General features: G+C 51.9%; 1 protein-coding gene across 5 annotated transcripts; it reads right to left on the bottom strand.

Moving 5' to 3' along the window:
* Window positions 1–2,120: 2,120 nt before the first annotated feature.
* On the bottom strand, window positions 2,121–22,976 carry LOC103091678 (hypoxanthine-guanine phosphoribosyltransferase). Of its 5 annotated transcripts, none has more exons than XR_012929682.1 (10): window positions 20,495–20,632; window positions 17,417–17,523; window positions 16,477–16,660; window positions 15,982–16,047; window positions 14,652–14,669; window positions 13,274–13,356; window positions 12,689–12,735; window positions 11,955–12,031; window positions 6,717–10,910; window positions 2,121–6,428 (listed from the first exon to the last, which is right to left on the bottom strand). XR_012929682.1 is itself a non-coding variant. In XM_032975503.2 (9 exons), the coding sequence occupies exons 1-9, from the start codon at window positions 22,888–22,890 to the stop codon at window positions 10,854–10,856; spliced, it is 681 nt and encodes a 226-aa protein (XP_032831394.1). In that variant the 5' UTR covers window positions 22,891–22,976; the 3' UTR covers window positions 2,121–10,853. The 5 variants fall into 5 exon arrangements, 3 of the variants coding, with proteins under 3 accessions (XP_032831394.1, XP_032831396.1, XP_032831393.2); XR_012929681.1 differs by having other exon boundaries at window positions 6,465–10,910; XM_032975503.2 differs by lacking the exon at window positions 20,495–20,632 and adding an exon at window positions 22,849–22,976 and having other exon boundaries at window positions 2,121–10,910.
* Between the last annotated feature and the right edge of the window lie 1,392 nt (window positions 22,977–24,368).

Raw genomic sequence — 24,368 nt, forward strand, 5'->3', positions numbered from 1 at the left:
ACCGGAACTTGCCCCAAAAGTCTGTCGACTTTGATGACCGCGCAGGGACCATCGTCCTCGCGGCTCGTCAGCGGCGGAACCGGCTCGGCGCTCCGGCCTAATGTTGTCGTCTGTTACAGGACGAAGCTGCCGAGTCCAAGAGACTTAACCTCGACCGCAAACCTCCACAACACGCGAGTCGACGACTCGCCAAGACCCCCGTTCCGGTCACGGCCGCCGTGGCCGCAATCACCGACACAGACGGCGAAACGCGCAGGGGAGAGAGTGGCAGTAACAACATAAGACGGACTGTTATTATTATTATAGACACGCACAGACATCAACTTTGGCTTACGACCCCCTCGGAGGAATCTGGCAATTGCGCTGTGTGTACTCCGTTGCTCAGCGGCGGGATAACCTCGCTTAGCCACTGAAGCAGGCCCGATCAGGACGTGGCTGGGGGGTGCGTGAGCGAACCCATCAACCACCACTTACAAATAACCCCGTGGTCTGTTTCATCCGTCACGTGACCTCGTATTTAAACAACATAAACCTATCTTGTTCTTATACATTTGACATTGTATGGCATTCACGCGATGTTCGTTTTTTTTTTAACGGAGAGGGATGCTTCCATTGATGCGCAGTGCGGGTGTATGAATACGGATTGGTTGGTCCTGAGAGCTAACAAGAGTACATCGCCTAAGTACGGTGGGGTTGGGGGTGGTGGGAGCGTGTATCAGATGTGAAATATTGCGGGGCCTAGACCACCACCCCCCCCCCACCTCTCCTCCACGCTATTTGCCAGCGCGTGTTGTTTTAGAACGATCATCAAAAAACTCTGGGACATCGCCATTGTGACGTCACTTCCACGCCCCTCCCCCCCCTCCACGAACAGCGGCGTCACCGGTGTCGGCACTAAAGACGCGTTACATCCTCAACATACAGTGAGCATTCACTGAAAAGGAAGTTATTTTACACGCTTTTTATTAACTCACTCTGTCTGTTGTTGTTGTATCCTCAAATCTTGTAACTTAATGTTAACCCACTTCCCAATGTGGTATCGACTGCAAACTTGGTATGCTTATGTCATACTGATGACAATACTATATTCTATCATTAAAAAAAATAATATTTTTAAACAATATTTTGTATGTTATGTTTCGGCTTGGGTCTAATTGTCCACGCTCAACTGACGTTGGCTGTAATTGCCCACGGTCCCCTTACGTCGTGGCAAGCTTCGGGGCCACTTCCTGGAGTCGTGGAGTTCTTTCCATTACTAGTACGGTACATTTCATTAAAGCGTGTTTTAAAAAAAAAACTGTTTTTAAAATATTCATTATTCTTAGTGAACGTGTTGAATTCAAAACGTATCCCCCCAGTAGCCACCATGAAGTACTCTGGGTAACTGAAGGAATATTGAGGTGCCCATTGCATCGCTGCCCTCCCCGTCTGCTTCCGGCCACGGTGGCTAGGAGATGTTAACTACCTCGCCTGGTATGCAGGAGGGCATGGGTTCGATCCCGAACCCCTGCAGGACATTTGGAGTTTGCGGCGTCTCTCTCTACCCCACGTGGATTTTTCTCCGTATTCGGCTGCCGCTATAAATTTCCACGCGATGATGACAAGCCACTTCGTGCGAGCCACCGTTTTTTGATGACCAGGTCACTTCTGAAAAAAGGAGTTTCGTAGCTCAGTGGGGCCCTTACCTGGTGAAATTAAAACGTTTAAGTTTAATTCATGGGTTCGAGCCCGACCCTGACGCCTGCTGCTGTATATTTGAAGTCTGCGTGTCTCTCTCTCTCCTCGTGGCCGCGTGGATTTTTCTCCGAGTCCTCCGGTTTTTCCCCTCCACACACTTCACGAGTTTTAGAGTATTTGGGCTGCTGCTATGCACTTCCACGTGGTGACAAGCCGCCACTTCGTCCAGCTGCCATCGTTTGTGATGGCCAGCTCGCTTATGAAAAAGAGTGAGGGAGCAGCTTAGTGGGGGGGGGCCTTGCCTGGTCACGTAAAATCAGTCAGTCGCCACCTCCATTCAGTGAAAGCACCAATGGGAGGTTTGCTACACAAGCATCGTCCCACTCGTACCCCAGAGCCAACGTCGTCGTCATTATTATTATTAAACACAACCGTGGGCAAGGTGGTGTTTAAACGCTTCCTGTTTTATTACCAGAAAGGGGAAAAAACCGACTCTTATTTTTCATACTTTGATACTGGCAAAAAAAGATATCCCATGGTATAAGCGCTCACCCCGAGCTGTGAATGCTCTGACACGTGCATTGTCTTTGTACTGTTCGCCTTTTGGCGTTCGTCTGTGGCCTGACACTGGTGGGACGAGGCCATAAAGAAGCTGTCTCTGGTGTAGACCAATCAGTTTCAAAGACAATGCGGATATTATTATTATTAACAGAGCATGTGTGTTTGCACGTTCACAAAGTACCGTGTGTGGTCAATGCAGACTTGATACCTTGCAAAAGGTATCAATTTGGTGTTCGAACATCCTAACACAACATCTGTTTCATTGGCAGAAAGATTAACATATATATCCTTATACTCTTTGGTTCTTTCGGTAAAGTCACGTAGTCAGAAATAAAACAAATCACGACGTTTAGATCGCAACGCAAGCGGTCGTCATCGCTGCGATCGAAACGTCCTGATTGTGATTTCATTTCGAACCACGTGATGACTTTACCCAAAGAGTACGGATTCCTGCAGTCACGGAAGCGTCAAATCAAGATACATTCTTATTTTTCACACAACCCGTGGAATCGGTTGGTTATGTTTTTAAACTCGCCGCCGTTCACACGCTCACGCCACTCGTGTACTATTTGGGGGGGGGGGGGGGGGTTTAGTTCTTAAAACATTTTCAGTCCTTACAACCAAAGCAACCGGACGTTGCCCCAGGTGGGCAATGCACTTCACTGCAATTGGCCCGGCAACAACAGCTGCCAATGGGAGACGGAGCGAGGCAACAAACGAACCAGGCGTTTGCCAAAGTTGTCCCGCGGAAGCAGCGGATCGCAAAACCGCTTCTTCGATCCGCTTTAAGTGGCCCTCTTTATCCACGCTATGGCGGCAGCGCTTGGCCCGCATCCTGTTACAGCAGAACTCGCCGTCGTATTGACAGTCAAAACATATGCAGGGCACTCCTCTACTTACGAACAAGCCGACTTACGGACGTTCATGTAGATGCCACATGAAGCACCAGTGGCGTATACATATGCAGAATATGAAAACACCAGTGGCTTTTACATCTGCAGAACATGAAGAACCAGTGGCATCTACAGAAAATTATACAACTTTTAAAGCCATTCCCCGTGTTTAGTGTACATGCCGTACATGTTTGCAATTGACAGGCGTAAAGTTGGACTTACGAACAGACATCTGGAACCTAACTTGTTTGTAAGTAGAGGAGTCCCTGTATTTACTTTAATTCTCAAGAGCTGGGATTTCGCCATATTAAGTCCAAAACGAATTTGAATGTTGTTGTTTGTGTGCAGTAACTCACTCCGGTACTACACTTGAGAACCCGGTCTAATCACAGGGGGGGGGGGTGTGGCTGAAACCCAGATTCGAACCCAAGCGATCAACGTCTGAGCCACCCTGGTCACCCGAATAAAAGTATGGATACAAATTTAATCCGTGCGAGTTACTGGAAAAAAAAAAAACTTCCGGGATGGGCTGACCGGTGGCCTGCCGAGAACGCTACGACACTGGCAGTACCACCGTCCACTCCTCCCTTATAACCCCGCCAAGGTGTTCACGTGTCGAATCGATTCTATTCTAATAGGGGCGGTGGGGGGAGCGGTGGCACTGTGGATAGTGAACCGAGCTATGATATGAACCCGATGACCCGGATTCGACTCCTCGTCACGGCTAACATCAGTGGCGAGCGATGTCTGCACTGGTTCTGGTACCCTCACCAACCCCGCCCCACCCCATCTCCCGCTTCGCGAACAATCACTGAAGAGCGTGGTGAAGTATGGTCAAACAAACACCCATGACCGACACGCCACAGGGGAAGGCCCTCATCCAGCAGCGGACTGACAAGAGGGCTGGTCAGGTGAGCAGCTTCCAAATCGTGAACACTTCACGGTCACGTTCCCGTCCGAACAAAACGTTCACGCTTGGAATTCGAGCAGCGAATCATTGCACAACGACCTTGTTGCAATTGCGCCCATCCCTCCACCACCACCACCAACCCCCCGGGGAAGACGACAGTCACGCAGCACAGCCCTCTTTCGCACCGCGCGGCAAGAATTGTCCTTGTGACATGCCCCTTGCAGTGCGTTGCTGGCCGCCGTGACGTGCTGGGGGCTGCGCTCGGCAACGGTGTTGATTGAAAAGAGAAAAAGAAATGCTGACCGAAGCGTCGCGAGCGGCGATAAAAACTCGCCGTACGGCGTCACGGCGGCTGGACAACTCTGAACCCAGCGACTATTTCTGCCTGCGGCCCCAGTGACGCTGCCAACTCGTCAAGACAATTTTAGGGGCACCACTTGCCTGGGGGGGGGGGGAGGGACTTAAGCGGCGTCGTTGGAGCCGTGGCCGCACTTACCTGTGCGGCCACGAGCACGGCCGATGTTCTAGAGCGGTGGGGTTCTTCACCTGGGGGTGCGTGCACGCAGCCCCTGGGGGTTCTTCACCTGGAGGTGCGTGCACGCAGCCCCTGGGGGTTCTTCACCTGGGGGTGCGTGCACGCAGCCCCTGGGGGTTCTTCACCTGGGGGTGCGTGCACGCAGCCCCTGGGGGTTCTTCACCTGGGGGTGCGTGCACGCAGCCCCTGGGGGTTCTTCACCTGGGGGTGCGTGCACGCAGCCCCTGGGGGTTCTTCATCTGGGGGTGCGTGCACGCAGCCCCTGGGCGTTCTTCATCTGGGGGTGCGTGCACGCAGCCCCTGGAGGGTGCGAGATACCCTTACTGGGGGGCGCGAGACGTGGGCAGATTTTTGTTTTTAGGGGTGCAAGGTTGCGGTAAAGGTTATAAACACCACTGTTGTAGAGGAATGCGGTGAGGCCAAGGGGACCGGTCCGCAAGTTGTTTGAAAGGCGGTTTAGGATGCCCGTCCCAACCCCTGCTGTATATTTGGAGTTTGCATGTCTATCTCTCTCCCCGTGGTCGCGTGGATTTTTCTCGAGGCTCTCCAGCTTTTTCCCTCCGCATTTAGAATCAACATTACGCGTTTAAGAGTATTTGGATGCTATACATTTCCACACTATGATAAGCAACTTTGTTGCGCTAACACGTGGCCAGGTCGCTTCTCAAAAAATAGTGATCTAGCTCAGTGGGCCTTGCCTGGTAAAATAAAAAAAATAGTTTACAGATTAATGACCGATGTTTGGGGGAGACAGACGGGGGGGGGGACGCAGTGGTTCCAGCCCTCGACCCTCGAGTTTGAACCCGGGTAAGATCTGAACTCGGCACAATGTCTCTCCGACGTCAATGAAATACACACGGCTACTTTGCATGGAGGTTTAAAGCGGTCATCGTATGGAAAAACTGGTCCCCACCACGGGAATATGGAATTTCCACCATTGGCTCGACAACGGAGGTGTGAGCGCTGCCGCATTTTGCCGACTTGAGCTGCAAGACAATTTGGCTCGACATAAATAATAATAATGACCTTTGCTTGCTTATCCAGGAAAGACTCAAAATATGTTCCAGAAGGGCCCAACATTGGAATGTTGGGCCAGACCCTCTCTTCCAGGCTTGGCTACGACCTTGCCGATTGCACGCCACATTCCACCAACGTGGCCACCGTCTGCCACGAACTGGACAGGTGTAGGATCTAACCCTGTTATAGCAACACAAGCCCCACGTGTCAAGCAGTCCTCGGTTTGTACTTTGGTAATTCGGTCCGCGGTAGAAGCAGCAGCAGCAGCAGTACACGTCGGTTTTCACAGCCGACTTCGCGTCGTTCCGGCGGCTTGAAGCCACGCACCTCTCCCTCTTCCCCCGTCAAGCGGTCCCCGCTCTCAAAATGTTTTCACCAATGCGCTACCGCAGCCATCTTTGGGGGGGGGGGGATGGAACGGGAGAAATTTCGCCCGCTCCCGACGGCGTGTTAACGGCGGGGACCGGGGTGGGTCTCGATCATTCTGTATCCGTGCCGTAGTTATGCAGCGCAAGGCGTTAGTTTCAGCAGTCGGGGGCGGAGCTGTTGCGCGTGGTCCCATCAGAGCGTTGCGCAGGTACATTTTAAAATTTGGAACCGTGACGCCGGCACACCACGGCCTACTCTTTTCAAATGACGCTACGACACCTTTCACCGTCCACTAGTGAAGCAGATGGCGCCGTGTATTCAACACCCGCAGTTGTAACAGGGCCGGGTGAGTGAGGGGGGGTGGGGGGGTGGGTGGGTTGGGGACCCTCACGGATCCGAACCACGCACCTCCGCGGCGAGCCGACGCGAGGACGCAGCCGTCGTGCCATTCGGTCACGGCGACAGCCTCGCGCGACCACCACGGCGCGGGTACCAGGTGCACCAGACCGGGTACCGGGTGCACCAGACCGGGTACCGGGTGCACCAGACCGGGTACCGGGTGCACCAGACCGGGTACCGGGTGCACCAGACCGGGTACCGGGTGCACCAGACCGGGTACCGGGTGCACCAGACCGGGTACCGGGTGCACCAGACCGGGTACCGGGTGCACCAGACCGGGTACCGGGTGCACCAGACCGGGTACCGGGTGCACCAGACCGGGTACCGGGTGCACCAGACCGGGAACCGGGTGCACCAGACCGGGTACCGGGTGCACCGGACCGGGGGTGGGGGTCGGCAAACCCTCGGCCTCCGGAGCTGCATGCGGCTCTTTAAAGACCACAGACTCGTATCGCACGCATCGCGGCTTGTGAATTTTTTGTTACCGAATTGGGAAGGAAAAAGAAAAAAAAAGGACTCCGTCTTTGCTTATTCTGGTTGCCGACCCCTGCGCCAGACCATTTAACCCGAGCGGCGGCGATCATCATCACGCGAGCTCTGCGGCGAACACCTGGGAAGAGTCCGGAGGAAAACCGACCGGCTCGTTTTGCCCCCACCGTCCGGAACGCCATCGTCCCCCTCCGCATCGGCTGCGGTAGCAGCGCTCACGAGTCTCCCGGCAGGGACAAGACGCCGGGGAAGGCCCCCGTCCGCCCATCCTTCGCGTGGCTGTCGAGCGACGCCGGCCTTCAGGATCATGGGCATCTTATTGCAAAGGTTATTATCATTATATTATTTATCATTCGCCATTAAAGTTCGGGGCTTACAAACCAAAAAACACGCATGCAGATTAAAATGCAACCTCTTTTTTTCTTTGCTTTTTTAACGCTCCGCCAAATGGAGAAATCACAATGGCCGAAGGTGCCACATGTCCCACGCGTGCGCACACGAACCGGTCGTCCGAGAGTGTGCGTGATAAAATAAAATACTTGGGAAAACACGACACATGCCGACGAAAACAAAAACCTCCTGAGGACTTAATACAAAAAATCAAGCTAATCAACCGAATTAAAATCTCTCGCCTGTGGCCCACGCAGCACATTGCTTTCTCCCTTTGCGTTTCTTTTCGAGAGCAAACGCGCGGGGTATACAGTACAATGTTGCACATCTGCCCTGACCAGTCATTTAAACTAAAGACCCACCGTATAGCTTCAACAGACTATTGGGGAAAGTCCGGTTGGCGAGCACCCGTGAAGGTTACCACGGCACACGAGGGCGTGAGGTGGCCAGCACCGCACGCCCGGCCGCCTGTGCCGCACCAGGTACTCATTTGAGACCGAGTCGCCCTCAGGGAGGGACCCAGGACCGGTTTCGGACATTCGTGACCGACATTGGCCGCGAGCGGGAATCGAACCCGGGTCTCGCCAGGTTCGTAGCGCTGCGTCGCCGCCACCGCCGGCGCCGCACGCAACGGTGCGATGTCAGCGCGCGGTGTTTAACGATACATTTCTGTGGCTGTTTCCGTAATTTGCCGGTTCACATACCGGCCTATACCCTGGTCCCCCCCCCCGTGCGAGTCGGATATGCGACGTTGTGCTGCGTTCACGAAACTGAACCAAAGCCACAATCAGCTAATTGCCGATACGATAACTACCCTAGGGGTGTATCGATTCAGTACTCCCGCGAAAACTCACGCGTGAATTGTTGCAATTCGGGGTCACGATTCGACTCAAGAATCAACTCTTTTGTGTGTATATTATAAATATTTTAAATTTGTTTCGGCGAATGCAGCGGCCTCCAGGGGGTGGCCGGTGGAGATCACGTGAAGCGATGGTACGCAACGTACGACACCGGCAGACCGTTGTTTTCTTGCGCACGCGATTCCACGCCGCGTGAAAATCGCGAGCATAAAAAAAGACCGGTACCGATCGATGCGCCGTCACATCCCCCACCCCCCCCACCGCGTGGCAAACGGGGACAATTTTTCCTCCAAGACCTCAAACAAGAGCCCCTCCCCTCACATCAATCTTTGTATCTTTTTAGTCGCAAATTAATAAGGGGAGCTACACCCCCTCTCCCCGCCCCCCAATTGGCACTCTGCCCCCCCTGGCCTCCAGGAAACCCTGGGTTGTCCCTGCCTGCCACTCGAGGCTTAGCTTATTCCTACACGGCTAGCGGGGGACTGAATGGATTTGCTCCCTGCCATCCACAATTACCGTTCACACACAACAAGCGCACACAATGTATATATTACATTTACATATAATGTGTATATACTTTAAAAAATAAAATGCTTTCACTCGATTACTTTACAGCCTCGCCGTCCATAAAACGGTAAAAGCGTTACCATTTTACACACAGCGTGAAAAAATATTTGGCTGTAAAAATAAAGAAATCTTATCAACACAGGAGCCCCGATGTCTTGCAGCAGGCGGAAACGCACGATTCATCAATCCCACGATGCTTTGGGGGTTCACGATTATATTAGATTTGTTTTTGTTGCCCTAGCGGTGCACATAGAATCTGTGAGCGGCTGCGTTGGTTCCCGTGAACTTCGTGCAACGGCTGTGGACGGCCCGGTCCTCATAGGAAACGTAAAGATTCAACGATGAACGTAACACACTCACTCGCGCGCGAGTGAGTGAGCGAGCGAGCGAGCGAGCGAGCGAGCGCCTATGAATTGGGAGATTGGTTAGCGGCCAACAACGGAGCCGGCTCGTGAGAGCGAGAAGATTTGTTGCGCAGCCGGACCGCGAGATATAGCGCGTGCAGACTTGGGGCGGCCTTCACCTGGTCGTGGATCGACCACAACTCACGACGATTACGCATGTGACCCATTTGCGGGGGGGGGAAAGAACAACCCTCGACGTTTCCGTGTGCACCGGTGAAGGCAAAATAAAAGCGATTTGCGAGTTGAATTGTGACGACTGTTATAATTGAAATGCATGGAGGACGGACGGTGGTGGTGGGGGGGGGGGATGAATGAAGACATGGGGGCTCGCGACGAGCTTGGCCCCGATTGGCCGCTCGTGCGGAACACACTGGTACCGAAACGCTCCACCGCCATAATAACCAGGCACGTGATGATTCATTTGGCCCCACCACCACACACTCCAGCACCCACCCCCCCCCCACTCCCCAAATCTATTCGATGGAATTGTCTCAATTCATGGGTCACAAATTGAGAAAATGATTGGTTCTTTTTTAAGTTTTACCATCACACTGCCATCGTTTTATTCATTTAGCTCCGTGGTGGGCTCTGTATACATTCAGCCTCCCCTCCCCCCTTCGGGAAGATTTCGATGAATGCCAGCGCGCCGCGTTTGGGTTCTAAAATCGAAAAAAAATTCCATTAGGATAGAAAAAAAAAGCTTGCTGGCGAATGCCATTGCCCTCTAGTGGTTACAGGGGGTGACGAGAAACCGCGATTACCTACGAGTTCGTTGAGGAGCACTGGCTCGAGCACACACACACACAGACTTCAACGCATTACACGAGCGGACAAAGCGATAATTAAGCGCAACGTCGTGACGGTCAAAATTAGCCGACGGATGAATTTGCTCAAAGAAACGCCGCTAATTATCTGTGGGTTTTTTTGTTTTTACCCGCACCCCCCACAAGCGATTCAACGCGTGGATCGCGAGAACCTGAGAGTCGACCTGAATCGGGGAATCACGAAGGTGCCTAGCGAGAGAGCTTCACGCCAACCATTCAACCGTAATTCAAATAACGATATTACAATAATCAACACAAACTTAAGAAACCAGGTGACCAGCTTGGTGAAGTATGGTCAAACATACTTCCCTCTCTCCCCACCACCAGTGACACTACGGTGGTGGTGGGGGGAGCGGGGTGGGGAACGCCTTCATCAGTAGTAGTTTGACAATGAGGGGTACACGTACATTTTAATTACTTTATAATGACAAATTATAACTTAATAATAATATCCATGAGGTTTAAGTGAAGGGCAGCAGCGCCTCTGTAAAAGCCACCCAGCTGCCCGCGTGACACAACTCCCTCCAACGTCCAAATCCAGCGTCTCCGCTTGCCATCTAAACGAGGTTGGGGGGAGGGTGGGGGGGGCGGGCGGCGGACACAGCTCTCCGCCACCGCCGTGTCCTCGGGTCATGCCCGATTCCGTTTTCGGCACGAGGTCCGACGTCTCGCCCTCTGGCTGCTTCTCCAGGAAAAGAAGAAAAAAACGAACTCGGTTTCAGCCACGCGTGCGGTCGCTCGGCAGCCAATTATCGGGAACCGAACGCGGAGCTGCGCGCAACCCGGGACACGCGACGGGAGAGTCGCGCCCTTAAGCGGAGTCAACTCTGAAAACCAACGCGGGTCGCGGCAATGCAGGGGTGAGTGGGCGTGCGTGCGTGCGTGCGGGCGTGCGTGCGGGCGAGCGGGCGACCGGGGTGCTGCTGCTGCTGCTGCTGTGGCGGCTGGCACATGGTGCTCAGGCACAGTTGTTCTTGTACTTCTCCTTGCCATGGTTGTTGATCACGCAGATGTGCTGTGGAAAAACGCAAGCAGGACACAAAGTGAGCGCGCAAACAGCCATCCGAGGAAGTCAACAGGAAGCGCAATAAAAGTTGCTTCAAGACAAAACAGCCACGCGCGCATGCGGGCACACACACACACGACAAAAATCGCCCCCCATCCCCTTCCCCCCCATAGCCTTTCAACTGACTGTTGGGACAAGTGCTGTTCCCAAACGCTTATTAAGGCCGGCATGGCATACGAGGGGGTGGGTGGTCAACAGCACACCCGGCCGGCCGCCTTGTCTCCCAAGTGCTAATGTTTACTCATCGCACCAGGTACTAATTCCAGGCCGAGTCGACCCAGCGGAGGCCCATGACCCGTCAGATAATCCTCACCGATGTTGGCCGTGAGTGGGATTCGAATTCTGGTCGCCGGGTAAGTAGCCCAACGCGCTAATCGCTGTGCCGCCGCACAAAAAACAAAGATCCCCCCTTATAGCCTTAACAGACTGATAGGGCATGTACTGTTAACAAGCACCTCCCTCTGAAGACCGGCACGGCACACGATGGGGTGGGAGGGGGGGGGTGGGTGGGTGGCCAGCACCACGCCCGGCCGCCTTTGTCTCTCTAGTGGCAATATGGTGATGTTTACACATCAATTTAGGCCGAGTCAACCCAGTCGAAGCCCATGACCGGTTCTGCTATCACTCGCCACTTGCAGTGTTAGCCACGCACGGACGTAGACAGGAAATGGTTGGCTGACTCAGGGGTCAGATCCGGCACACTACTGAGGTTTCAGTTTCCCATCATGAAACCGGATTCTCGAGGGGAACGAGCCGATAGGTTGCCACCATATGACCCAGAGCCGTTGGTGCGAGTGATACAACCTCACTGCCATTGTATTTAGAGTATTCAGTTTAGAGTATTACGCTGCCGCGTTAAATTTCCACGTGATAAGCCACTTCGTTGATTTATCAATTGTGGCCAGAGCTACATAGCACAGTGGATCTCACCTGGTGAAATAAAAACAAGTTTAGTTTTACTAGTTTTTTTATTACACGTGTACGTCAACTCACATTGAGGTCCCGAAAGTACTCGTTGTAGTCCAGCGCGTATCCCACAACAAACTCGTCCGGGATTTCGAACCCGATATCTGAGAGAAAGAGATACGGTCAGGTGAGAGTTCACGTTAACGGGCTGCGTTGGCAAGTGGTGCAGGAGCGCAAATAACAATAGTGATAAAAACTCCACACGTTCGTCGACAATTAAACCGTGGCCTTAAAAGTAAAAAATATTTCTAGCAGGCGACGTTTCTGGCAATGGGCGCGTGGAGAGACAGGCCAGAGAGACAGGCCGGACAATAAGAGTTGGAGACAGCACTCTACACCACGGGGCCTGGTGAGAATTACATGTTTTTTGTATTAGTCGTGGTATTGTCTGTTACGGAGTAGCTACGGGTGCTTGTGGGTGGGTGGGTGGTTAGGTTGGTAGGGTGGGTGGGTTGGTGAGGTGAATGGGTTGGTAGTGTGGGTGGGTTGGTAGTGGGTGGGTTGGCAGGGTGGGTGGGTTGGCAGGGTGGGTGAGTTGGCAGGGTGGGTGGGTTGGCAGGGTGGGTGGGTGATTTGGTAGGGTGGTTGGGTAGGTGATTTGGTAGGGTGGGTGACTTGGTTGGTTGGGTGCAATCACCAACTCTCAGACGAAGCAATTGACTGGCTCGAATCTCTTACAACTAAAACTCAAATAGGCGGCGCTCTTTGTTGACCGCACGAAAGCAAGGGACAAGGAGGGGTGGGGGACGCGCGCTACTCACAATCCGGGCGGTATCCCACGCTGCGCGGCGTCCGCTTTACCAGCAAACTGCCGAGACAGCACAACGCGCCACAACGCGGCACCGCAAGCGTCAACGCAGGTTCAGGCCCGACGAGTCATCCACCGTGCGGCCAAAATCGCGAACCTCGACATGAACCGCGCAGCTTAATCGCCGCCTGCGACCATCGGCTCCCGCATCTGAGCGGGTTGGATGCGCAACTAACATCGCTCGTCTCGAAGTCCGTCTGTGAGACGCACGCACGGACCACAGCGACGCGCCCAACCGGATCGGTACTCAAAACTGGCAGGGTTTTAATAAGGAACGAAAAAGATTCCCCGAATAGCCTCGACAGACTGTTGGGGGGGGCAAGTGCTGTTAAGCGAGCACCTTTGCAGGCCGGCATAGGTGCTCGTTACGGCACACGAGAGGGTGGGTGGCCAGCACCACGGTTTAGAAATTCGTCACTGGTGTTGGCCGCAAACAGGAATCGAACTTGGGTCGCCGGGTTCGTAGCAGTGTGCAAACCACTGCCCCACCGTTCCCCACCTGACACACCGACACACACACACTTGCACGCGCACCAACCTGGCCACCTTCACCATGTTGGGCTTGTAGTCCTTCAGCATGCTCAACAGTGTCTGCATGGTCCTGCCTGTGTCAATGATGTCCTGCAAAAACAGAACAGACACACCTCAAAAATTCTGGGCTGCAACAATAACCGTAACAATCACGTGTAATCCTACGTACAGCGTCGTCGTTCGTGCAAACTGCAGCTCACAATCACCGAGCAACCAGAGAAACGAGCAGGATGGCGGCAGACAAGCGGTGAGCCAACGCTACCAACAACTGCCCAAACTCTGCGGTCCTCTATACCGAAGACTCTCGATTATCCGCGCTTATGATGGGGGGGGGGGATGGCCGCAGAATAACGGATAATCCAAAGATATCCATTTTCTGCGGATCTCGATGCCGAAAACCACTAATATAGGCAGAAATTATGTTTAAGTTAAGAGTTGCTCAGTGATAACACTTTCCTGCTTCCACGCAGAAGACTCGGCACTCTAAGTGGATAGCAGAGCCACGCCAATCAACGTCAATCAAACCCCACACACTGTTGTAAAGATATGACAATTACTGTATTGTAGAGGTGATCACGTCGATTTCCGATTCACCAGAGCAACATATTTGTTCGGTTGAAGCACGTGACTTATAATAAACATTCCAAGAATAGCAATGTACAACTGTTTTTAGATTATTAATTTGGCCTTCAGGGAATAATCCATGAGTTAGGTATTTATGTCAAAATCTCAGGTGTGCGGTTAATCCGCAAATCGGATAAACCGCACGTGGATAATCGAGAGTCCCAATGTATACTCAGATGTTTTTTTTCTGCCAATTAATTAGTATTTACACAAGTGGAAGGGAATCGGAGTGCCTGGAGAAAACCCAAGTGTGCGAAGGGGCAACATATTGTCCCGCACGTCGCTGTACCGCCTTCCCTTGGGCGAGCCAGGGTCGTTACGGCTTCTCCTCGTCAATCAAACCCCGCGGGAAAAATTCGTGCGACCCACCAACCCGCTCTTGCCTCCGTAGCGCTGGAGTACAGCACCACGCACGCGGCCACCGTCGCCCGGCTAACAGGCTGTAACGAAGTTAAAGACTCTCTAAAGAGGCGCAAGACGGCAACATCAACTGGCTTAAACCCTTTTCACTACCTAAGCTGTGCGACACGATGCAATGTCACGTACGCCCAGCGCATTGCTCCCAGCTCCATAACAGGGGCCCGACCGCTCCGCCGACAGCTTCCCACAAAAAGGTTCTCAATTTTATCCACTGCACGGGGGACGTTAAGAGCCGATTCGATTCCCGGCGAGACATGCGAATCTGAGCTGGGGATTACCGAGTCGGTGTCCTAACCGCCAAGTTTATATTACCCACCGATCGAAAACCAAACGGCACTCACCTCAACGATGAGCACATTCTGAAACACAAAAAAAATCCACGCAAAATAGGTTAACAGTGCAGCTTCCGCACACTGCATGCAGCGCAGTGGTGACCAACTTTAAAATAATAAGCAGTGCTCAAAAACGCTGTGCGTGTCGCTTTAAAAGGACAAGTATGCGCGGGGCAACCTTATGGCGGACACAAAGGTCAAAAGGTCATCAGGGCCAAACAGATGGGAATTCCTCCCGGCGCCGACCGTGATCAAGAGTCAAAAGAGATACCGTGTTATTACAGCCGTAATACTAAAGCCTAATTAAACAGAGCAGAGCGATACGAAACGAGGGACGATTTTGAGACAGACAAATGAGGCACGATTTGTATTAAAATAAAAATATAGGAGGCTTCATAATGCTTGCACGACAACCACAGGAATGATGTAATCCTCGCCGGGCTAATAATGTGGAGCGCGGCATTATCCGTGAATGACTACGCGCAGTCCGGTTCACTCACAGCGGACGTCTAAGACCTCCCACAACGTTACTCGAAAAAGGCCGACAGCCTGCGCCGCCTCCGAGATGCGGGGTTTAAATCTGGGGATCAGCCGCTCGCCATTAAACCAGTTTCTCAAATGCAGCGAGTCGATGGTTTATGCTTTATCATCTAAAGTATGTATATATATTTAATTGTTGTGCAAATTTACAATATCAATTTCATACTCTCACATTAACCCCCTCTCTGGTCTTTACACCTGATTGTCTCACAAGTGGAGACATCACATTTATCCCCCCTAAGACCGAAACAGGAATGATTTCTCCACAAATCTGGCTGTCGCCTGATGAGGCCGGTTGTAATGTGGCAAAATATCATAGTACTCAAATGGTAAATGTTGTGGGTTCACTCTCCAGTGTGCTGAACGAGTAACAAATTGGCATGTTTTATTTACGTGACAAACCTTACTCGGCTCTCCGGGTGGTGGCGGGTTTAATGACACATTTATATTTATGCGATCTAACCCAAAAAAACTCTTTCATGAACTGCCGTCATGTTAGCAATCAGACTTCCTGGATTTTTAATGCTCTCACTTCCTGGGTCGTGTCTTGATGATGCTTGCCAGTTTCAAGCGGAACGTCGCCTATCTAATGGAGATACATTTTATCGTGAGAACTGCTCAATAACTTGACGGTGAGCGAGCCGAAAGTAGTTCTGTAAAGTCATCTTCCGGAGGCTGTTCCTAAACATGTTGATGTTACACTGCTTTCTGCGGAGACTTCTAAATGTTAATATCTGCACATCATGGCAACATTACTCCGATAGCCACGCAATCGTTTAAAACCAAGAGCATCGGTTACCTTTCCAGTTAATGTTCCGAAGTCATCGCCGCCAATCACCCGGATCTGTCCCGTCGACTGATCGTTCTGCACACACGCGCGACACACGCAGCCCCATTAATCTCGTCATCACATGAAGCCGGAGGGCAGTCCGTTCCATGGACGAGGTGGCCGTGGCACCAACACGACACTCAACTGACCATCAATGGGGGGGGGTCAATCGACTCCACCACCAGACAAATTATCGCCATCATGTGGCGCACAAGCGTTTAACGACGCACGCCGATTATTTTAGTTTGAGCTCAAACCACTGGATGAGTTCGGGAACGAGTCTCACGACCAGACGCAGCAGCGATCAGATAACGCGACGTTTCACTCTGAAACTGGGTCACGCTCGGCCACAAACGCAAGCGCCCCGATGCACGAAGATGGGAGGGAGCGGCCGTTGCCATCTAAACAAGACGGGAACGGCGACGGATCCAAGTCTGGGCGCCGCGCGAGTCCCCGCTCACGCACGCAGTAGCTCTTGAGTCGGATAAAGTCGACGGTGAGCGGGATGGACTGCTCCGTGTTGCGGTTGAGCGCCTTGATGAAGTCGAGGAGATCGGCAAAGAACTTGTAGCCGCCCTTGAGGACGCACAGCGCCACGATGTGGTGCCCGCCCATGTCCTTGAGGATGTCCCGCGCCAACCGCTCCGTCCTGCGGGCACGACGAAGGGTGGCTGAGCGTCGCACAAAACCCGCGACATCCGCGATTCGGAATCGGCGTTCGGGGAAGGCCGCGTAATGATGTCGTCGTTAATAACCACCCTCCGCCACGGCCAAACAAATTGAACTGTCACGTGGTGTGCAAGCGTTTTAACGACGTGCCAGCTCGCTCGCTGGTGAGGTGAAGAAGGATTCTCTCGCAACCGGATTGGGCAATTGGATCTCACGTCTTCTTTGGTTCTTTCGGTAAAGTCACGTAGAATGAGAAAAAAATAATAAATTGATATTTTATTCTCATTCTACGTGACTTTACCGAAAGAACCAAAGAAGATGAATCCTTGCAGTCACGAAAGCTTTAAATCGAAATTTGGATCTGATGTTTCGCTCGAAACTGCGTCAAGCATCTTCGGATCGGAAAAAAATGTTCACGTAATCATTACTTGGTCTTACGCGGAAGTAAATTATGAATCACATTATTGTCCGCGAAATCCTAAATGTCAAGTTTAGCAGTGCGCAAGCACCACTATGAAGATTAGGTTCGTTAAGCGGTAACCGGTTTAAGCGGTAACCATTTTCAGAACCAATTCCCAGATTTGGAAAAGTCAGGATCCAGTAACTGATTCCACTGGAACGTTCCTGGGGTGAGCGGGCATCAAACTCAGATCGCCGGGTTCATAGTGCAAAGCGTTAAATCGCTGCAGCGCAAGCACACACACACGCAAGCGCACGCACACACACGCGTGCACACCTGTCCATGATGAGTCCGTGTGGGATGAACACCCGGTCCAGGTCATCCATGTAGTGAGTGGGGATGCAAAACTTGCAGAGGTCGTAGCCAGGGTCAGTATCCCTAATCTGCAAACAAGATTTTCAAGCGGCGCCTTTCAATTACTCTGTTCCCGCGAGCCACACGCAACTGGAGTGCCGACTCGCATCGTCTCACTCCTACCCTCTCTTCCCCTGGCACCGCCTCAATTCCACATTTTAAGACGACTGGACGGTCGAAACAAGTCCAGTGACTTTACCGAAAGAACCAAAGGAGAAGTCCAGGCGGTTTTGCTCGCGTCACCAATTGCCGCCGCTTGATCATTTACATTTGTTCGCGAAAGTCGATGGAAGAAAAAAAAAAACCCCACTTTTTTTTCTGTTTGCGTGGAGACAAGACACGGAGATTGTGCTGCTTGTACCGTCCTGCTTGGAAGAGGCCAAAAAATATAAACGATCGCAAAAACACGGGAACAAACGAAGCACGAGCACGCGGCGCCGGCCGCCGCATTAACTCGTAAACGACGCGCGGCGCTAAGCGGATTGGCGGCCCGGATAAACCTGCCACGGCACGGAGCACTTTAATTTCATACGACACCTCGACACCGCCACCGCCACCACCACCACCACCACCACCGTTAAGCGCTTAAGCGGTGCCCCATTTCATCTCATGCCGCGTCTGTCTGTCCCCCCTCTCCAGCTCCCGCGCCACCCACGGGAGCAGTCGACCGCTGCTCAACCCGGGCGGAATCCTCCCTTGTGCGCGCGCGCGTCGCCATTTAGACCGCGGCGCGGCACAAATTATTTGCCGCAGGTGCTTTCGATCCCTCTCTAGGGACACAGTGTGTATAATATTATATCACCACGAAGAACAGCAAGTATAGACAAGCAGAGCACTGGTGCATACCAAGTACACAGGAGCCGCATTACATATGCGTAACAATGGGGCTTGTAATGTACACTGTACAGCCCCCTATCAACCACTGCTGGATAAAGACCTATCCGGGACGTTCCGTCACGTGGGGTTGTATGACCATACCTCACCATTCTGGCATGTCGAGGATGGTAAAGGGGAGAGTTGGGGGGGAGGCTGCATTCAACCATGGATTGACTATAGCTGATGAGTATGATGTTTACTGGGAGCCCCCAGTTTAACATTCCTTCAAAATATATCCTGAAGCGGAAGATTAGTGCTGGATACAACCCCATTTTGCCAATGTGATTTTTTACTTTCATCCTTACCCGTGCATCGATAGCTCAATTTCCAAGTGCCATTTTACTGAGACACTGCGTGTTGGCTTGGTGTGGTCTGGGACTGTTTTTGTTGTTTTGCTGACTTACCCAAGCTTGCATTAAGATATAAAAATCCGACTTAATTACTTTATTTTTTTATTTTGTGATTTGCTTACCATTTTCTCTATTCTGCACTCCCATCGTCGTTTTTTATTGTGTGCAACTTGCTGACCCGCCCTTATACTGGGCATGATAGCTCATCGGATTCCTCCAGTCTAAATAAAGATTCTGATTCTGATGATCTAGGAAACGATAGAAGAGGGAGAATATTTTAAATATAGCGACAGATGGACAGGCAGAGATAGAAAAGAGGAGCTTGAACGATGATGTAACACCTCTTGTCACTTCTGGGGAGCAGCACCCAGTTACCACCTCACCAGATTCACTCCTCCACTGGAGGTCACAACGCCACACTCACTCACCCACTCAATAACTCGCTCACACACACTCACCCAGTCACTCAACCACCACAGTGCAGGTCACCTCACTTATCTTTCTGCTTCTTCTCTCGCACTGCTCCACTTCGGAATTCTCTCCCATCGTCTCATTGCCCAAGCTCTTATATAATAATACATTTACTTCAATAAAAAAAAGACGTGATATCTTATCCCTATTACAACTGTGACAGTGCTGTTTGTTGCTGGATGGTTAACATTTTGGGAACATCGCTCATCAACTCTGCTAGTTTATTTGCGACACAAATACAACATGTGACGTGCTGTAAACAGAGGCCCCCTTTTAAATGTTGTGCCCAAACACCACCGGCACCCCCCACCGCAAAACCACAACCCCCATTCCCTCCCCCCTTCCTCACAGGGTCCCCAAGCAGACTCCTGTGTAGGCCCCTACCAAACCACCCACCCAGAGTCAAGATCAAAAACTAAAAACCTTCCTACAAGCACGAGCGATCCCTTGCGACAGATCCCCCAAGGTGTTCTCAAGCGTGGGTACCCTTTGCATCAGATTTGGCCATAGCCTGAGAACCTGCTAATTTATGAGTCATCCATTGCACTCGATTGTGAAGTCGAAGGGGCACTAAATCCGCAGTCGGGTACCACGTGAGAATGAAAGGATGCCTCCATCTTACACCCGAGTGCAGATGGATGGGGCCTGGCATTGGCCACGTGACATCCGATACAGAGTTTGGTGAAAAACTGCTGAGGTTAAAAAACAAGAGCCTCACGGCTGAGCCAGCATTTGAACCTCCTGGATTTATACTCCCTTGGTGATGGCAGTCGTGGAGCATATGATAACACACGGACGCCATGGATGGTTCATGCACACACGGAGACTCAAGGATGCTCCAGAGAGAGTGTGAAAGTGGCACATGACTTCTAACCATGGAACACTTGAGTGAATAACTGACCCCCCCCCCCCCCGACATCATCTCGTTCACTGAAATCACTATTCGTAGTGGTGCACATGACGTTTAGTCTCAACCTGTGCATGTTCTCCCATCCACGTGTTCCTCTTTCCAGCTCGCACCGCAATTTCAATGATGTACATCCCCACGTCGTGGTGTTATGCGTCAGATATTTTAAAAAAACATTATCAACCCCTCCGGGGGCCAAGAATTTCAGTGCGATCTTGGGAATGAGAAATTTCCACCATTGCAACTAGGGCCATCAACAGCCGCGCGGGACACCTAATGACTCGTGAACGGTAAAAGCTGGCGTGGGCGAGGGCAGGACGCGTCGCTCGGAGGGTTGATGTCCGGTGGTGGAGCGCAACGACGGACGTAGCGGCAGCCAAAAATGAGCGAACAAACCGGAGAGGCCCAGCGCAGCGAAGGTGCGGAGAGCGGACGAGATCTGGTCACGTGCAGGAGAGCCAGACGGCCGCGCGAGAGAGGGTGACGACTTGGGTCAGACCTTCGCCCAGCAGTGAACATATCATAGCCCTGATCGTGACTTTGCCACAGACTCGTAACCAACTGTTTATACGTCTACTGAGGACATGATGAATTGGGGTGGGCCTACGGAATGTGAGGATTTCAATGGAATATTCTAAAAGCGCTTCAATCTTATGGGTTTTTTTATGGATATCTTTACATTTGGCGTTTTATTATCAGCAGGCGATTAGTATCGGTTTTAAAGGTTGCCGACCTCAAAGCACTGACAAGGTGACTGTGGCAGGCCTGTTTTACCCCATTATGCAACCGCTTCGTGAAATGCCAAATCATAAACAGTGAAGGGTCACGAGACGTATAGCAAATATTAGCTCGAGTCTGGTCCTATGATATGGCAGGATCTGGAATGTCGCTATGGTTCAAGTAAACTAACTTATTTTGTGGTTGTTGTGGAGAATTATGGATACAACAAATATCGATTGAGTCTCCACATGTAGATTTTTTTTACAAATTTTATTAATTCATACTTGTCAATCCCTTATCAGTGCCTACCTTATTAAGACTAAATCAGACTTTATTGATTACCCCGTGCCCTTATAATAAATCTCAACGTTCATCCTACAAAGTCCCATCACAAGGGAGAAACACAAATAGATTACATTAATTCTGTTCCCATATTGAAACGACTGTACGCCGTATGGACCTAAAGACGCAATTTTCCTGCACAAGAATACGGCTAAACCGTATGGGTTGACAGGTTTGTTAATTCTAGATTTTAAGCTTTCGTGACTGCAAGGATCCATACTCTTTGGCTCTATTCGGTAAAATCACGTAAGGTTTTTTACCCGCTCACAGCTTAAAGGAGGCGACCTGCGCTTTAATTTTTTTTTCACTCCAACGCTGTCCTATGGACAGGTTGGTCCCTTCACCTGATGAAGCCCACTTGTGTTGTGACCGAAACGTCGTGATTTTTTGTTTATTTTTTAACCTACGTGACTTTACCGAATAGAACCAGGTTTGTTAATTCCACCGACATATTGGTGGCCCCCTATTTCTGTACAGAAACACAGACGCAAGATTGGCTGGTAACAGTTTTAAACCCGGAACGACGTTGGACGAACGTGGGCCATGAACACACGAGACTTGACCTCTCCTCCTGCTCCTCCTCCTCCTCGCAATATTTGTCTCTCCCAGCTAATATATTCTCGTTTCCCTTCTACGTGGTGGTGACTTTACCGAAAGAACCAAAGAATATTAATCCCTGCAGTCACCCGAGCTTTAAATCGAAACCCATACACCTCCTCCACCTTTACCGACGGATAATCTTGGTGGCGAAAGCCTCCCTACTGCCGCTACGTTTAAACTCGACGCAGCTGCCGTAAGTCTTGTACGTAGATAAAACAACAAGAAATCGCTAAGCAAAGGGCGCGACTTGAACTGGCACAGGTGGCCATGACGAGGCCGAGGGCATCGCCTCAAGGAAAATTTATTACGCGATTGTTGTTTTTTCTTTCTTTCTCTCTCTGCACCACATTCAAATGCGATCTTGAACATTCCCCTCCACAAACAGCGCAGTCGTCTAAACAACGATTTTGTTTAAAAACTAACAACAAAACGCTTTTAGCATCGTCACCGTTAAACCCAAACGCACCGCTGCCATCTCTCTCTCTGTAATAGCGGAGTCTACGGCAAGTCACGTGTTAGTACTGTACCCAAGCACTCACTTTTCACAGCACCCTGTCGAGTGTTTACTTTTGTTTTACTGCGACAGGACGCGCACAGGGACGCCGTTTGTTGCCGGTGTGTGGTGTTGCGAGGGGGGTCATTGCGTCGTTGAGTCGCCGTTTTGTTGCGAATTAAACGTGTACAGTGCGCGCGCATGGGCTCAACCACCCCACACATCCGTTAAGGCATGCGGGCACAAAACGTCGCTTTTTTTGTAATAAACGAAAAAAATATCACCCCCCAACAAAAGCCGCCTTCAACATTCGCTAACGCGTCGCACACAAAAACAAATCCACATCTAAAGCCGAATGTATTTTAAAAATAAAACGTTTAAATATAAATCGCCTCATGCGCCGCACGCACTGTACACACGGCGGCACCCGCGTTGACATTGAAGCGCCGCCACTCGGAGGATTTATTTTTAAATTGTTAAATCCCCCTCACAGTTCTGTACGACGTCCTTGGTTAATCAGTGAAATGCTGCGGGTCTCAAGAGCGACGCGGTGTTGTCGTTGTCGTGAGGTAAATTGCGTCTCGGAGTCTCTCACCACGACGCAGTTTCCCGCGCTGCTCTCTGCAGGGACGTCCATGGCGGGAAAAGAGCGAGAGCCGAACGCGCCGCCTACTGCTCGCTATCTCCTCCCCTCCCCTCGCTATCTCCTCCCCTCCCCTCGCTATCTCCTCCCCTCTCCGCGCTATCTCCTCCCCTCTCGCTATCTCCTCCCCTCGCTATCTCCTCCCTCCCCGCTATCTCCTCCCCTCTCTCTCCCCGCTAGCTCCTCCCCTCGCTATCTCCCTCCTCGCTATCTCCTCCCTCTCCCTCCTCGCTATCTCCTCCCTCCTCGCTATCTCCTCCCTCTCCCTCCTCGCTATCTCCTCTCCCTCCTCGCTATCTCCTCCCTCTCCCTCCTCGCTATCTCCTCTCCCTCCTCGCTATCTCCTCCCTCTCCCTCCTCGCTATCTCCTCTCCCTCCTCGCTATCTCCTCCCCTCTCTCTACCCGCTATCTCCTCCCCTCGCTATCTCCTCCCCTCTCCCTCCCCGCTATCTCCCCGCTATCTCCTCCCTCCTCGCTATCTTCTCTCCCTCCTCGCTATCTCCTCCCCTCTCTCTCCCCGCTATCTCCTCCCCTCGCTATCTCCTCCCCTCTCCCTCCTCGCTATCTCCTCTCCCTCCTCGCTATCTCCTCCCCTCTCTCTACCCGCTATCTCCTCCCCTCGCTATCTCCTCCCCTCTCCCTCCCCGCTATCTCCCCGCTATCTCCTCCCTCCTCGCTATCTTCTCTCCCTCCTCGCTATCTCCTCCCCTCTCTCTCCCCGCTATCTCCTCCCCTCGCTATCTCCTCCCTCTCCCTCCTCGCTATCTCCTCCCTCCTCGCTATCTACTCTCCCTCCCCGCTATCTCCCCCCCCCCTCTCTCTCCTCGCTATCTCCTCCCCTCTCCCTCCCCTCTACCTCCCCGCTATCTCCCCCCCCCTCTCTCTCTCCCCGCTATCTCCTCCCTCCCCCCTCTCTCTCCTCGCTATCTCCTCCCTCCCCGCTATCTCCCCCCCTCCCCCCTCTCTCTCCTCGCTATCTCCTCCCTCCTCGCTCTCTCTTCACTCTCTCCACGCTCTCTTTTTTTACGATCAGAGGAAACAAGATGCTCGGTGTAGTCGGCACTTTGCTTCATTCATCATTTTGGTTTTTTTTCCCCAATGCTTTGCTTTTTTTTCCTCCTTCTTACCCCTTCCTTCTCTCTCTCCCTACTCCACGTCTATGTGCCCCCTGTTTTCTATGTATTTCTTTCCCTCTCTCCCCGCTCTCTCTTCAAATGTACAAGTCTCCCGTGCGCTTTGGTTCTATTCGGTAAAGTCATAGAATAGAACCACAGAGTATGTGGATCCTTGCAGTCACGAAAGCTTCAAATCTAGAAAAGTCTCCCGTAGCCAAACGCTGCGGTGACCTCCAGTGGAGGTTGGCACACTGCACGTTGCCATCAGCCGAATCTCGCCAGGGGTAACAGACTTGGTGCATTTCCTGCGGTGCCAAGGAGGATCTGCCCCACCAGTACTCACATTGCCAGCGGCT

Source organism: Petromyzon marinus, chromosome 56 (genome assembly GCF_048934315.1).
Source record: "Petromyzon marinus isolate PM22_M1 ecotype Great Lakes invasive population chromosome 56, UKy_Petmar_22M1.pri1.0, whole genome shotgun sequence".
NCBI classification, from domain to species: Eukaryota; Metazoa; Chordata; class Hyperoartia; order Petromyzontiformes; family Petromyzontidae; genus Petromyzon; species Petromyzon marinus.

Excerpts from the sequence above, each read along its gene's own strand:
- LOC103091678 (XM_032975502.2), bottom strand. The coding sequence starts at position 20,617 with ATGTTCACTGCTGGGCGAAGGTCTGACCCAAGTCGTCACCCTCTCTCG. Across the intron at positions 17,524-20,494 it reads CGCTGCGCTGGGCCTCTCCG|ATTAGGGATACTGACCCTGG; the intron begins GTTTGTTCGCTC and ends TCTTGTTTGCAG. Across the intron at positions 10,911-11,954 it reads AGTACTTTCGGGACCTCAAT|CACATCTGCGTGATCAACAA; the intron begins GTGAGTTGACGT and ends GTTTTTCCACAG.